We start from the raw sequence: 13,365 nt of genomic DNA, 5'->3' as shown, positions 1-13,365 counted from the left end.
TTACTCTGCTCTTTGTGACGTCGCGTTCCCATGACTGGGCGCAAGCGTCCCGCGCTCCATTCACGCGCAGGGGAGGGGGCAGGGGAGGGGCAGGCGGGGCCGAGGGAGCAGGCGCGGGGCGGGGAGCCGGCGCGGGGGGCGGGGGGGAGGGCGCGAGGCCCAGAATGGCAAGGGGCGGGGCCTCTCGAGGTAGTAATGAATCTGCCCGCTCCCGGGGGAGTGCAGAGGAGCATTAATACATCTACAAGCTAAAGAGGAAACTCTGGCTGGGGCAGTGCGCGGAGCTCCGGCTGTCGGTGGCGAGCGGCAGCGGCCCGAACGGCAGCGCCGGTGGCGGCTACGGCGGCAGCGGCACAACGGGCAAAATACAATAGAGGCAGCAACAGAAGGGAGCCCCGGTGGTTCTCTCTCCCATAAACACACTTCCCTTCACCTTCCCCTCAGCACCGCGCGCGGTGCCGCCCGGTGCCCGAGGCCGCTCGGACTGCTATGTAACCGCGAGACTGCTGGAGGAAGGGGACCGGGGAGAAGAGGCTCGCCCGTGGGAGGCCGTGGGGGCCAAGTTTGCGGCCACTTCTGCACGCGCTTCCTTTAGCCCCCGCTTGTCCCCTCCTGCAGCCCAACTGGCCCGGGTCCCCTTCGCCTCCTCCTCGCGTGCCCAGCAGCCGCGGTTCCCGGCGACCATGGTGACGGTGGAGGAGCTGCGGGAGATGGACTGCAGCGTGCTCAAAAGGCTGATGAACCGGGAAGAGAACGGCGGCGGCGCGGGCGGCAGCGGCAGCCACGGCGCCTTTGGGCTGCTGAGCGGCGGCAAGTGCCTGCTCCTGGACTGCAGACCGTTCCTGGCGCACAGCGCGGGCTACATCCGAGGCTCGGTCAACGTGCGCTGCAACACCATCGTGCGGCGGCGGGCCAAGGGCTCGGTGAGCCTGGAGCAGATCCTGCCCGCGGAGGAGGAGGTGCGCGCCCGCCTGCGCTCCGGCCTCTACTCGGCGGTCATAGTCTACGACGAGCGCAGCCCGCGCGCGGAGAGCCTCCGCGAAGACAGCACCGTGTCGCTGGTAGTGCAGGCGCTGCGCCGCAACGCCGAGCGCACCGACATCTGCCTGCTCAAAGGTAAACTCTGGCGCCGGGGCGCGAGCTGGAGGGTAGGTGTCGCGGGGCTTGGCGGCCTGCGCCTTAGTGGGCAAGGGAAGAAGTAAGTGCCTGGAGGGACTCGTGGCTGCGTGGGTACCCAGGTACTCCTTTGTGCGTGCTGTTTTGCATGGGTTTGCAAGGTTTTCGTGCGTTTGTGTGCAAGTGCGAGCGCCTGAAGTCCTCAGAGACGGTGAAGGTGCGTTTCCTCTGTCACCTGCAAGTCGGTACTCTTCCTGGAGACTGCATTTATTTACGCTCACTAACCGTCAGGTCTCTTAGGCGTAGCGGCTCCACTGCGTTGCCCACCCATATATAGTCCAGGGAGGTGCTCCCGGTGCTAGTGTGCGGGTGCGGAAGGTCAAGCCTGTCGTTTTGGCGTGCTCGGGCCCTGCACTGAGTCCGACCCCTTGAACCCGAGAGGTGGGGAATACGGTGAAGAAGGGCGAGCGCCGAGGTGGGATCGGCTTGGTAAATGCAGAAAGGAAGATCGGGTTGCGGACATTGCGTGGAGCTATCTGCTGCCCAACTCCGAGCTCCGCCTGGAAGGTGGCCAACTTCTCCCGCCTCGGGCTAGACCCCAGCTCCGGGAGCGGGGGAGGGGGGAGGGGCGGGAGGACTGAGTTTCGGGGAACGCGAGACGCGAACGTGCCCCTTAAATTCAGGCCGCGGAGAAGTACGACCTTTTGTTCAGACGGGGTTCTCGACTGTCTTGTTAGCGCGTGCTTGACTTAAGTGAAACCTGGAGAAACTCTTCGGGGACGGGAGTTCTGGTCAAATCTGGAAGTCAGAAACCCCCAAAGGACCGCGTGCTAAGTAACTGGAGGGACGGTGCCCCGGCCGCACCTGCCGGGCCTCGTCGGGTGCCGGTCCCTGACGTTCCTCGGGTGCGAGAGCCGTCAGGACGGGGTGTGGGTAGGGGCGCCCCTGCCGCGCTGCGCCCCGTCTTCCTACTGCCGCATTCCGCGCATTCTTTCGCCCGCGTCCGGTCCTCCCCTCCGAACCCGAGAGGCGTTTCAGACCCTGGCCTTCAAAGAGCCGCTCCTTTCCCTGCCGGCGTCCTTCGCCTCCTCCCTCCTTTCTTTCCCCTCCGGACCTGCTCGCCCCGGAGGAAGGGAGGTGGTGGAGGGAGGAGGGGCGGAAACCTCTCCCCACCGCCCTTTCCAAAAAGCACAACAAAACTGCTCAGTGCCGCCGAGCCGGGTTCGCCCCTGCCGAACAGCGGGGGGCTTTGTTCTCGGCAGTTGTTTCCTGGCCATTTGACCTGTCAGCTGCTGGGGAAATGCTGCTGTTGACCTTTGGTTGAACTACTAAGGCGATTTTGCTGATATTTCTTTCTCTGTGAGAGCTGCCTTTTGCACCTCCGATCCAGCCTAATCTTCCTTTTTTCTCCCCAAAGCGCTTTAAGAGAAAGTGCCGGGAAGGAGTGGCACCGGAAGGACCGGCGAGCCGGGCTCCTGGGACTCGGCGGCCTCGCCTGCCTGGGGGCCGAGCTGTGCCCGGAGCGCCCGGCAGACGCACGTCCGGCTTCCACCCGTGCCAATGTGGGGGTCCGGAATGCTGAGCGCGCCTCCCCTCCCCTGCCTGGTGCCGGCGTCCATGGCGACAATGGGAGAAATTTCTCCCGGGAGATAGCCCTTTCGGGTGGCACGGGCTGCACTCCGAGCCGCGCTGCACTGGATCCCTCCTGATGGAGAGCCCGAGCCTGTGCCTTCCTTCGCGGGCTCGGAAGCCAGGGCTCTTCTCGAGGTGGTGCAGATCCACGTGGAGGCTGGCTGCGTTTTGTTTTGTTTTTCTTCCTGGAAGAAACCCGTAGGGGATCGCCCTAGAGCAGCAGCTCGGTCGGGGACCTTGACCCCTGGGCTTCCGGGCTCCAGGACGCTTAAGCCCCTGGGAGGGAGGCGTGCTTTTAAGGTTTCCTCCTCCCGCTGGTGGCACCTCCCTGGACCCGCAGGGGAGAGCCCAGAGCCAGATCAGTTAGGCTGCTGGGCGCGAGGCTAATGTTAAAGACTGAGTAGGGCAGAAGCCTCTGGGTAAAATGACAGTTCCCTGGTCGTTGGCGAGGTCCCTGGAGGGAGGAAAAGGAGCCATCTAACGGCTCTTTCCTATGGGGCCCTGTACTGCTTCCTATTGTCTGACCTGGGGTGGTGGGGAGGCCGACCTTCCCCTTCTCAAAGTCGATATTCTTTAGTATCTAGGCCTGGGCGGCAGGTTGAACTAATGCCTCTTCTGGAACAGGCCAGAGGGAGTAGCCAGTACACTCAGCTGAACAGCTGTGTCTTCTAAGGGAAAGGAGCCTGCTTTGGAAGCAGCAGCCTAAAATTCAGTGGTGGTGGTGGTGGTGAGGGGCTTGTTCTGTAGTGATGGTAGAAGCTTCCAGGTTCACAGGGTCGTATGCTATTAACCTGGCTTCTTTTCATATGTGTGCTAAGCAGAGGAAGTATTAATTAACACCGTTCCCCTTCCTTCCCTTGGCCCTGTAATGAAAAGGCATCCCTAGTGAGTTGAGGGAGAACCGGGAAGTGTCTGCTCCCACACCGCTGGAAGAGGACAGCCATGCCTCCTAAGTTCTAGTGGAGAAGCCAGTAAAATGGAGAAAATGTGGGTTCATGGAAGGGCACTCTGGGGGCGGAGAACTAATGGGAAACTGGGGAGGAAAAGCCCCTTAGATTATCTTTAGTAAATGCCTAAATTGATTCAGTGTTGGGTAATTTGGTTCCCATCGGAGTTGTTCATTTTAATTTCCATCTAATGGGACTTTCTATATATCTCATTGCACATGTGGTGGGGAATGTGAAAGGAAAAGTGGCCAGACCCGACTGTTCTCTGCCAACCTACAGGAACAGAAAAACAGAATATTTTCGGAAGTTATATTATCCTTTCCAGCCAAAGGCTATCTAATTCTACCAACTAATTGTGTTTAATAATCTGAGTTTTCTATTTCTGCCACGTGGACATGCGTTGGTAGAAATGAGTTAACTGCAGGTGGTTAACTAATACCACATGCAAGAATTCGTAGTTAAGAGTAAATGTTACTTAATACCAATAAAATGCTGCCTGGCCTTTACATTCCCTAAATGTTATCCCAAGTTTTGCTAAGAACGATAACCTTAAATCACTACACTCTCTGGTCTTTTTGCTAGTAGAAGATTCCCATTGGGGCAAATCTTCCCCCCCCCCACCCCCACCCCCCAACTTTAAGCTCATTTTATTTAAAGTCCTGTAAGGCATTTTGGGGGAAAGTTTAGAAATTTCAGCTTTTCAGATTTCATTAGAATACACAACTCATTTGAACTCCCTTTCTTTCCTTGATAGCTCCTCAGATGAGGGTTTTAGACCCTGATCATTAGAGAAGGACAAAAAGGGCATTTTCTTACCCTAATACCTTACTTTTCTCCTGTCTCAAATTCATCTCAGCTCATGACTTTTGTCCGTTTTTTAAGTTCTGATTTAAAAGTTGTCCTGGCCCTGTCTTGAGGCAGTGGGACGATCAATTAGATGTCAATTAGATAGCTTCTCCCTCCAGGTTGGGACTCACATACACTGTAGTCCTAAGGCCTGATCCTACAGACTGACATTACACTTTCTGTAGGAAACAGCCCCCAAGGCCAATGACGGAGTGGGGGGAGCGCTCAGCCAGCAGCTGAGCTGGGTCTTGTCTCTCTCTGTCTCCATTTTCCTGGCCCATCCTAGTCCCCCAGGAGGTCAGTGGCAGCAGACAGCAAACCCCGGCGGGGGGGTTGGGGGGGGATGAGGTTGCACACCTTTTGACCCAAAGAGAAACGGACTGGCCTTTCTTCTTATAAATATGATACAATGCCCGTGCCAGCCAAGGATTGAGAGCATTAGAATTACACACAATGGCAGGCCTTAGAGCTAATCTCTCACCTCTGTTGTCATTCTTTAAAGAATGACCCCGAGCGAAGCAAACTCCTTCGACCTGGATATTTCCAATCAACAAAAGTAACAGAAGACCGGGCGGGCGCAGGTATCAATTGAAAGTGAAAACCCTATCACTAGGAAGCCTATCACAGGTCCCTTGGGCTTGTCCTGAGGGCTTATAGGAGAGACGGGCTACACTGGGAACTGAGGGAAGGTGGCTTTTCCAAGGAGCCAAAAAATTCCTTTAAAAAATCAGAACATCTGAAACCAGATAGCCAGTTTCCTTACTGGGAGGCAGTTGCCGCCTAACAAAGGAAGTTTGACAGGAAGAAAAGTTCACTCTCCAGCGGAAGGCAGCACCAGCCAGCTTGCTGAATGTAGCAGATAGCCCAGAAGGACTGGGAGGGACCGTGAACCAGCTCCAGCTCCAGGGTGGCATTAAGTGTCAGCCAGCTGGCCCAGGACGCGCAGGTCTGTGTGTGGGGTCCCAGGGTGGGAAGCTCACTTAGGTAAATCTTCAGCACTGCTCAGCGTTTACGTGGGTGCTTACTAAGTTAACACCCGCATCAACGGGAGTTCTCAAAGTCAAATGACCCCAGACTTTCTTGCTGGGCAGCGTTTGGCTCGTACTGATAATGAAGTCCCAGGAGAGCAAGCCCCTGTCTGTGAACGGGTGACATTCTGAGTGTTTGAGAGAGGGTGACTGGAAGAGCGACAGCCATATTAAGATCTGTGACCACTGTCCCCACCAAATGACTGGCTTCCCCATCACAGACCCCACGAAGAGTCCTACTGTGGTGATGTGATCGGCACTGCACCAGCCTGTCCTTTCTAGAGCACTGTTATGCGCACATCGCAGCCCTGCATGGACGTGTGGACAGTGGGTCATCCTTTTCAGTAAGCTGTGACAGTTGTCTTGCTTTGTATGAGAAAAAGAGCGTGGAGTTCAGCTAGCTATGGATGTGATTATCCCTCAAAAAAAGTTGGGGGGGTATTATATTCCTTTTCTTCCCTCTAGACTCTCACGTTTCAAAATTAAGATGAGAAAATGAGAGCTTTAAGACCAGAAAGTCTATTATTTTTTCTTTAATTTTTTTTCCTAACGTTTTATTTATTTATTTATTTATTTATTTATTTATTTATTTTTTAATGTTTTTATTTATTTTTGAGACAGAGAGAGACAGAGCATGAGCAGGGGAGGGTCAGAGAGAGAGGGAGACATAGAATCTGAAGCAGGCTCCAGGCTCTGAGCTGTCAGCACAGAGCCTGACGCAGGGCTTGAACTCATGGACTGTGAGATCATGACCTGAGCTGAAGTCGGACACTCAACCAACTGAGCCACCCAGGCGCCCCACGTTTTATTTATTTTTGAGACAGGGAGAGACAGAGCATGAACAGGGGAGGGGCAGAGAGAGAGGGAGACACAGAATCTGAAACAGGCTCCAGGCTCTGAGCTGTCAGCACAGAGCCCGATGTGGGGCTCGAACTCACGGACCGCGAGATCATGACCTGAGCCGAAGTCGGACGCTCAACCGACTGAGCCACCCAGGCGCCCCCAGAAAGTCTATTATTAAGAACATGGGAAAAACAGGTCAAAATTAGTCAGAATATCTGTTATGGAATTACATCCAATTGGAGCTACACAAAACAGGCGGAAAGTCATTGGTGTATGTGTCATGAAACTGCATTCAGAAGCTAGAAATGCAGATCTTAGACACCTGCTTTGCAGAGAAGTTTGTGACATTTAGAATCGCAGAGTATCAGAAGTTAAAGATGATAACAGTCTGAAATCCTTGCATCGTGACCCCGTAGGGATACAGATACACCTGAAACCAGAGGCCCATGAACTTCTACCTTCTTTAAATGCAGTGGATTCTAGACGTTTCTATCCTGTTGTGTTTCCTTAAATAAAGAGTGCTAGTCATGACTCTTTAGTGGCAACCTGTAGTTTGAAAAACACCGTTTAGACGCGGAGTTTGGTGAAATGTCACGAGTGTCCAGATCCTTTCTGTTTCTACATGTGTCTTCAATGGGATGAAACCAGCAGTCTGTGCCTCCCCCGGGAGAAGGACCACCAGGAAGGCAGAGATGGGCACACAGCAGGGTCGGCTCCCGGTGGCCAGACTAGCAGGTGGCTTCGAGGCCAGTGGCCTGAACGCTGGCACTGCCCTTACCTGAGGTTGCCCTGTGCCTCAGTTTCCTCATCTGTAAAACTGGGGCCAGTCACCCCTCAAGGACTGCTGCTTGGGAAGAACCTGGCACATAGTGAGCATTTCCTCTATCCCTTTTAGTAACGTGGAGCCGATACCCGGCGTGGACGTGCTGGTCTTGTGGAGTGTGGACGTGGGTGGTTCCTCACTTGCAGCCTTCCGTCCCTGCCACCCCGCCTGCCACCCCGCCTGCGTGCTCTGGGGCTGTCCATCCATGCTGCGCGCAGCCGAGGTCCCAGCCCGGTGCCGCTCTCCACCCGCAGGAAGGAGCTCCTTGGGTGCAACTCTTCATAACGGTCAGCCACAGACCCTCCAGAGCTAGCGACAGCTCAGGAGGGAGAATCCCTTCCACGGCTGCCTGCCTGGGACACTCCAGTCCCTCAGGCAAATCTGCTTGTTCACTTGGTTCCTTTCTGCTTGTTCTTTAAAGAGCTGCCAAAGGGAATGGACCTCAGTAATCCTGTTTCTGCTCCACTCTAATGCTGCCTTCTCCCACCCTCTCTGCCCTGTTATGAGAGGCTTGGGGGTGGTGCGGATGACAAATGGCCCCCCTTCAAGCCTGGCCTGACCCCCCGGGTCACCTCTGTCCCTCCCAGTTGGCTGCTCCCCCCCTGCCTGCCACACCCTGAGGGCATCGGCCAGCTTGGGAGCCTTCTGGGCTGTGGGTGCTGTGCCACCTGCGGGGCTGACGGAGGATCGACCTGGAGGCAGCAAATGTCCCCTATGGGGAAAGGTCCTGGAACTCAGACAGTGAACTCAGCCCTTCTGCTGTCTAACTACCAGATCTCAAGACTGTGACTGGAAAAATAAGTAAAGCCCAGGAGGAGAGGGCTGTCCAGAGTCTGGGAAATTGCCCGTAATGCTGGAGTCCCCTTGTAAGTGCCAGAAAAGGAAGTCTTCGTTAGGTGCCTCCCCGAGGCCAGGTGCAGAGCACTGGCTGTTCCAATCAGTCCTCAGAGGATGCCAGGTGCGGATGTCTCATCACACTTTACAAGTGAGGGAGAGGCTCAGAGAGGTTCGATGACAGCCCCAGGCCGCACAGCTTGATGACTTGACCAGGTTGGGATTCAACGCAGGCCTTTTCAGTCTGGTGCCCTGTCCCGCACCTTCTCAGCAATGGGAAGGACATTGTGTGTTGACCACTCTGAGGCTCCTCCTACTTCCGCTGCCCTTTGGTGTGTGTGTGGGGGGGTGCTCCTCCTCGGTGACCTCACAGCCTGGCTCTGGCGCTCCTGTGTCTCCAGCACTCGCTTTCAGGGGGGCACCGCTAGTCTGCCTGTCTGGGTGACAAGCTTTGGGAGCGCACCGCCCATGTCTTCCATAGCTTTGAAAACAGCATATTTGAACAGCTCAAATTACGTAATAAACACAGGAAATCATTTTACTTAAAAGTCTTTAAATCCTATAGAAATACATAGAGTAACAGCTAATGGCTTTATATATAGGTGTTCAACAATGGTTTGTTGATTGATTCACTTCCCTTTCTGCCTTTCAAAGGGGAACATTTAAGGAAGTTTCCCAGAGTTCTACCTTAGGAACTTGAGCTAAAGACATTCGCTGGAAGAGCCATCTTCCCTCATTATGATTCACTGCATTTGGGGCAGCAATGTTTGTAGCCTTGTAAAGAAAAGGGGGTGCTAATGGGAAGGAGGGGTGCCCCTGTGCTGAGATGACCATTAAGGCCACCAACGCGCCCGAAGCTGCCAGTACTGGGCCCTCTCCTCCGGGGGAAGCTGGTTATTGTGACTCAGCAGGAGCCGGGCCTGTGACCAGAGAGATCCCCATTTATATCCCGAGGGAGGGAATGGAGGGGAACAGAGAGGAAAAAATGTATACCCTGTTCTGTAAGCCTTATGATGTGGCGAAGAAGCATTCCCTTCTTCTGCAAAGCAGAATTTTCTAGGGCTGGGATCTGGGCAAGTGATTGACTGTCACATGTCTGCATGTCGGAAGGTTACCATGAATGTCTCTAGGAACCCGTGACACCATGCCGCTTACGCGTCAGGATTTAACGGTGCTAGCTACATTCGGGACTGTTGGTTGAATGGGTCCGTTACAGTGGTCGCTTCACAACCTGTAGGCTCTCCTGAATGAATTTGTAATATGTTTCGGGTCCTATGGAAACTGCAAGATAAAAATACAAGCAGGGCCACACAAGGACCGTGGATGCTAAGTTACTCGCAAAGCAAAGTCCCAGAACTGAGAGTAAATCGGATACTGACCAAGCGTTTCTCTTCTAGTGTTTCCTGCCCCTCTCCTGCCTCTCTGCCCTCCGCCAGCCAGCAGGAGCTTTTCGGCTTGGCACTAACACTATTCCAGAGAAGTCGGCCCTTTATCTCTTTTTACTTAAAAGACCTCCCTTCCCCGGAAGACGATCCCACAGATAACCATTCCAGAGCTTAGCAACTCGCAGGTCAGGAAATCCTGCCTTGCCCCAAACCTGTATGTAGCAAGAGGGATTTATATTTAAGCCCGTTTCCTCTTATTTTGGCCCCTTGCTGATGAACAGCTGTTCATGAGGCTGGGCGATTGGCATCTGTTCTGTTGCTGAGATCCAGAAGGGCTGCTGCCAGGGTAAATTTTTTTTCCTTCTCTCCCACATTGCAGAACCTCTCCAAAGGCAGGACTGGAGGTGGGGGATGACAGACATCTTTGCAGGCCCCAAGGCCCAGCACCAGACTGCCTCGGGGCTCCTGGAAACACACAATGGCCAGTCTTCCATGCTTTGTCATCACCCCAAGAAGCTGCCGTGGAAAGTCCCTTCTGCATATCCCCTGCACGTCGTCCTTTCTGTATCTGCCTCCCAAACCTAAGTCTTGATCCTAAAACTTCCCTTCCAGCCTTCAGGATGCAGCCCTGGCCAAATGCGGCTCTCTGAAGGCTCCATAGCCGTGATCTCTGGGCCCACAGCGCCACCTGGTGGCCAATGTAGATCCGGCCGTTCCCAGCTTCCCAGCCGTTCTCCTCAGTCCAGGAGTGGGATTCAAGTACTTCTCTGGGGTTTTGCCGGCTTCGTGACTCTATTAACACCAACGTCTTTCTCTTTTACAGGTGGCTATGAGAGGTTTTCTTCCGAGTACCCAGAATTCTGTTCCAAAACGAAGGCCCTGGCAACCATCCCACCTGCTGTTCCCCCAGCACTGCTGAGTCCTTGGACGTGGGCTGTGGCTCCTGCGGAACCCCGCTGCACGACCAGGTAGACCCGGGCCCAGAGCCTGGGGGAAAGGGGCAATGGGAGGGGGTGAGGCGGGGGCAAGGGGGCTTATTTTCAGAGTTCTGCTTTTCAGAGGCTTTGGATCCAGTGCCTCAATTTGGGGAGAATGGAGTGAACCCCGAGTACTGGGGTGCAGTGTTAGGGAGGGTCTATTTGTTTCTTCCTTCCCTCTTATTACCCTCATTTGGAAACATACAAAGACCTAACTTTCTGACTTTGCCTCTAACTTCACATGCGGACACGCGGGGATTGCTGAAGCCAGCGCATGTGGGCTGCTGTGTAGAAAGAGCCAGGCCACCCTGCCGTGTACAAGCCAATTGCAAACGCCCAATGGACATAAATGGTTGGCCAACCCTCCCCCAAGAAAACCGGCTTAAGCTGCTCTGTGTCTTACCAGCCTTTGCACTTAGATGGAGAAGGAGTGGATTCATAGGGTCCAGCAAGTCTGCTGTCAGATCCCAGACCATTTGAGTTGGTCTGACTCGGAAAACGTCACGAATTGCAGCCCACATTTCCTCATAGATCCCGCCTCTTGTCTGTGAGGCCAAAACAGCATACATTTCTAATGTGCCCAGGGAAATAAGCCCCCCGACCCCACAACAGACAGCCTGGCGCTGAGTTAGGGGTAGATTCGTGTCCCAAGTGGTGTGGCAAGGCCGGTGTTGTGTCTGCCACTTTATTTATCGAGGGGGAGGAGGGTTGCTTGAACCGGCAGGTGGGGCCCACGAGCCTTGACCTGTCCTGGCTTTGCCGCTCACAGCAGAGCGGAGCGTAAAGGCTAGAGAAGCCCACCGGGCCTGGTGTCCCGCCAGGAGCCCCCGCAGGCTAAGGGGAGACCCGGAAGGGCTGTGTCCACAGGTGTTCTCCCCTGGGCCTGTGAAAGCCCACCTCGCCCAGGTACCCCCCCGCCCGTCCCAAGCACCCGGCCATTTTCCTGGGGGCCTTACACTCACGATGTTGGGGGCACTCTGCCCTCTCTTTCTGGCGCAGGGGGGTCCTGTGGAGATCCTTCCCTTCCTCTACCTCGGCAGTGCCTACCACGCTGCCCGGAGGGACATGCTGGACGCGCTGGGGATCACGGCCCTGTTGAATGTCTCCTCCGATTGCCCGAACCACTTTGAAGGCTACTATCAGTATAAGTGCATTCCCGTGGAAGACAACCACAAGGCAGACATCAGTTCCTGGTTCATGGAAGCCATTGAGTACATCGGTAGGTTGGCTCTGGTGGTGTGGTGCAGGGTGCAGGCCAAGTGCGGGAGGTTGTGAGGGAACCACGGGTACTTGCCTGCAGAAGGAGGGACCGAAGGGGCGCGGTCGCCGGGCTGTGCCCGTTTCCCCTGTGCCTCTGAGGAAGGCTCACTGCCTGGATGCTGTGTTGGGTGGGGATAGGAAGAGAGACTCCCCAGCCGGGCCGTTAGCTTATCTAGGCAATAACGTTTTCCGTGCGTGGCTCCAGATGTCTAGATGATAAGGCTTTGGGGATGGGGAGGAAACAAATAAAGGGAGAACTGGGCCAGTGTTTTTGTTCCTGCACATGGAAATCCTTGAAGGTATGTTGGGATTTAACCGGCTTTACCATGCATTTTTCCCAAGCTTAGTGCATTTGTTTGGATCAGTCTCAAAAAAATAGCCCAGAATGGGTGGAAGGAATCCTAGAGTCCTTTGCGGTGGGCTTCCTCCTCCCCCTCCTCGGCCGCCAACGTTATTCCTTGACCCGGAGTGCCCCTCCCCCAACACTCTTCCCCTCCCCACCCCTCCCCCCGCGGCGCTGCCCGCACCTGCCATCTGGTGAAGCCTGGGGACCGCGCGCGCAGGGCACTAACCGCGTGGCGCTCTCTGCCCCAGATGCCGTGAAGGACTGCCGCGGCCGGGTGCTGGTGCACTGCCAGGCGGGCATCTCGCGCTCGGCCACCATCTGCCTGGCCTACCTGATGATGAAGAAGCGGGTGAGGCTGGAGGAGGCCTTCGAGTTCGTCAAGCAGCGGCGGAGCATCATCTCGCCCAACTTCAGCTTCATGGGGCAGCTGCTGCAGTTCGAGTCGCAGGTGCTGGCCACGTCCTGCGCCGTGGAGGCCGCCAGCCCCTCGGGGCCCCTGCGGGAGCGGGGCAAGGCCACCCCCACCCCCACCTCGCAGTTTGTCTTCAGCTTCCCGGTGTCGGTGGGCGTGCACTCGGCCCCCAACAGCCTGCCCTACCTGCACAGCCCCATCACCACGTCCCCCAGCTGCTAGGGCCACTCGGAGCCCCCCACCCCCACCCCGCGAGCCCGCCGGCCCCGCGGGGACTGACCAGCGTGGGGAGCAGGCGGCCAAGCTCCTCCCCCTTTGCTCCTCCTGGGCCAGCCTGGGGCCAGCTAGAATGGCAATAAGGACTTCGAATACACCTACTACGAGCAAACAAAACACTCCAACCTAGAGCAATAACGGCTGCGGCTGCCTCAGCGGGCAGGGAAGACCTTGGTTTGGTTTGTGTGTCTGTTACTTTTCAGATAGGAATTTCTTACCTCATTTTTTTAAGCGGTAAGGCTTGAAGTTAGGAAACCCACAGATCCTGGCAAATGTGCCCACCCAGTTTTATTAAGGTGGGGGGGGGAGGCGGGTGGGAGTGGGAAAGGGACAAAAAGAAAACAAGTTTGCCAGAAGTGCCTGGTTCTGTGTGCTTCGTCCTTTTTTTGTTCTTGTAACAGCTTTTTTTTTTTTTGGTTGTTTTTGTTTTTTGGTCGATGTTTTGTTTATGTTCTTTGACGAAATCTTATAGGACGTGGTTTTCCTTTTGAAGTCACCAACAGGTGAATAATTACACTTCGTAATAAATAAAAGTATTTATTAAGAATTTCCTCAGAGTATGTAAGTACAAGGAGTCTAGTGACAGTGAATTTTGGATATGTTTCTGTCGATGTCCCGCAGTGGAGCACAATAGCGTGCA

At 55.1% G+C, this 13,365-nt stretch overlaps 1 protein-coding gene across 1 annotated transcript; it reads left to right on the top strand.

The window, feature by feature from the left end:
- Positions 1-151: 151 nt before the first annotated feature.
- DUSP4 (dual specificity phosphatase 4) lies at positions 152-13,081 on the top strand. Its single transcript, XM_042934430.1, is given in 5 exon segments — positions 152-1,116; positions 10,278-10,364; positions 10,367-10,422; positions 11,431-11,650; positions 12,286-13,081. Coding segments are annotated over 5 exon segments (1,182 nt in total). The 5' UTR covers positions 152-683; the 3' UTR covers positions 12,672-13,081.
- The last annotated feature ends 284 nt before the right edge of the window (positions 13,082-13,365 follow it).

The sequence above is a fragment of the Panthera leo genome, chromosome B1 (assembly GCF_018350215.1).
Source record: "Panthera leo isolate Ple1 chromosome B1, P.leo_Ple1_pat1.1, whole genome shotgun sequence".
In the NCBI taxonomy this organism is placed as follows: Eukaryota; Metazoa; Chordata; class Mammalia; order Carnivora; family Felidae; genus Panthera; species Panthera leo.
This window is presented reverse-complemented; position numbering and strand designations above follow the sequence as displayed.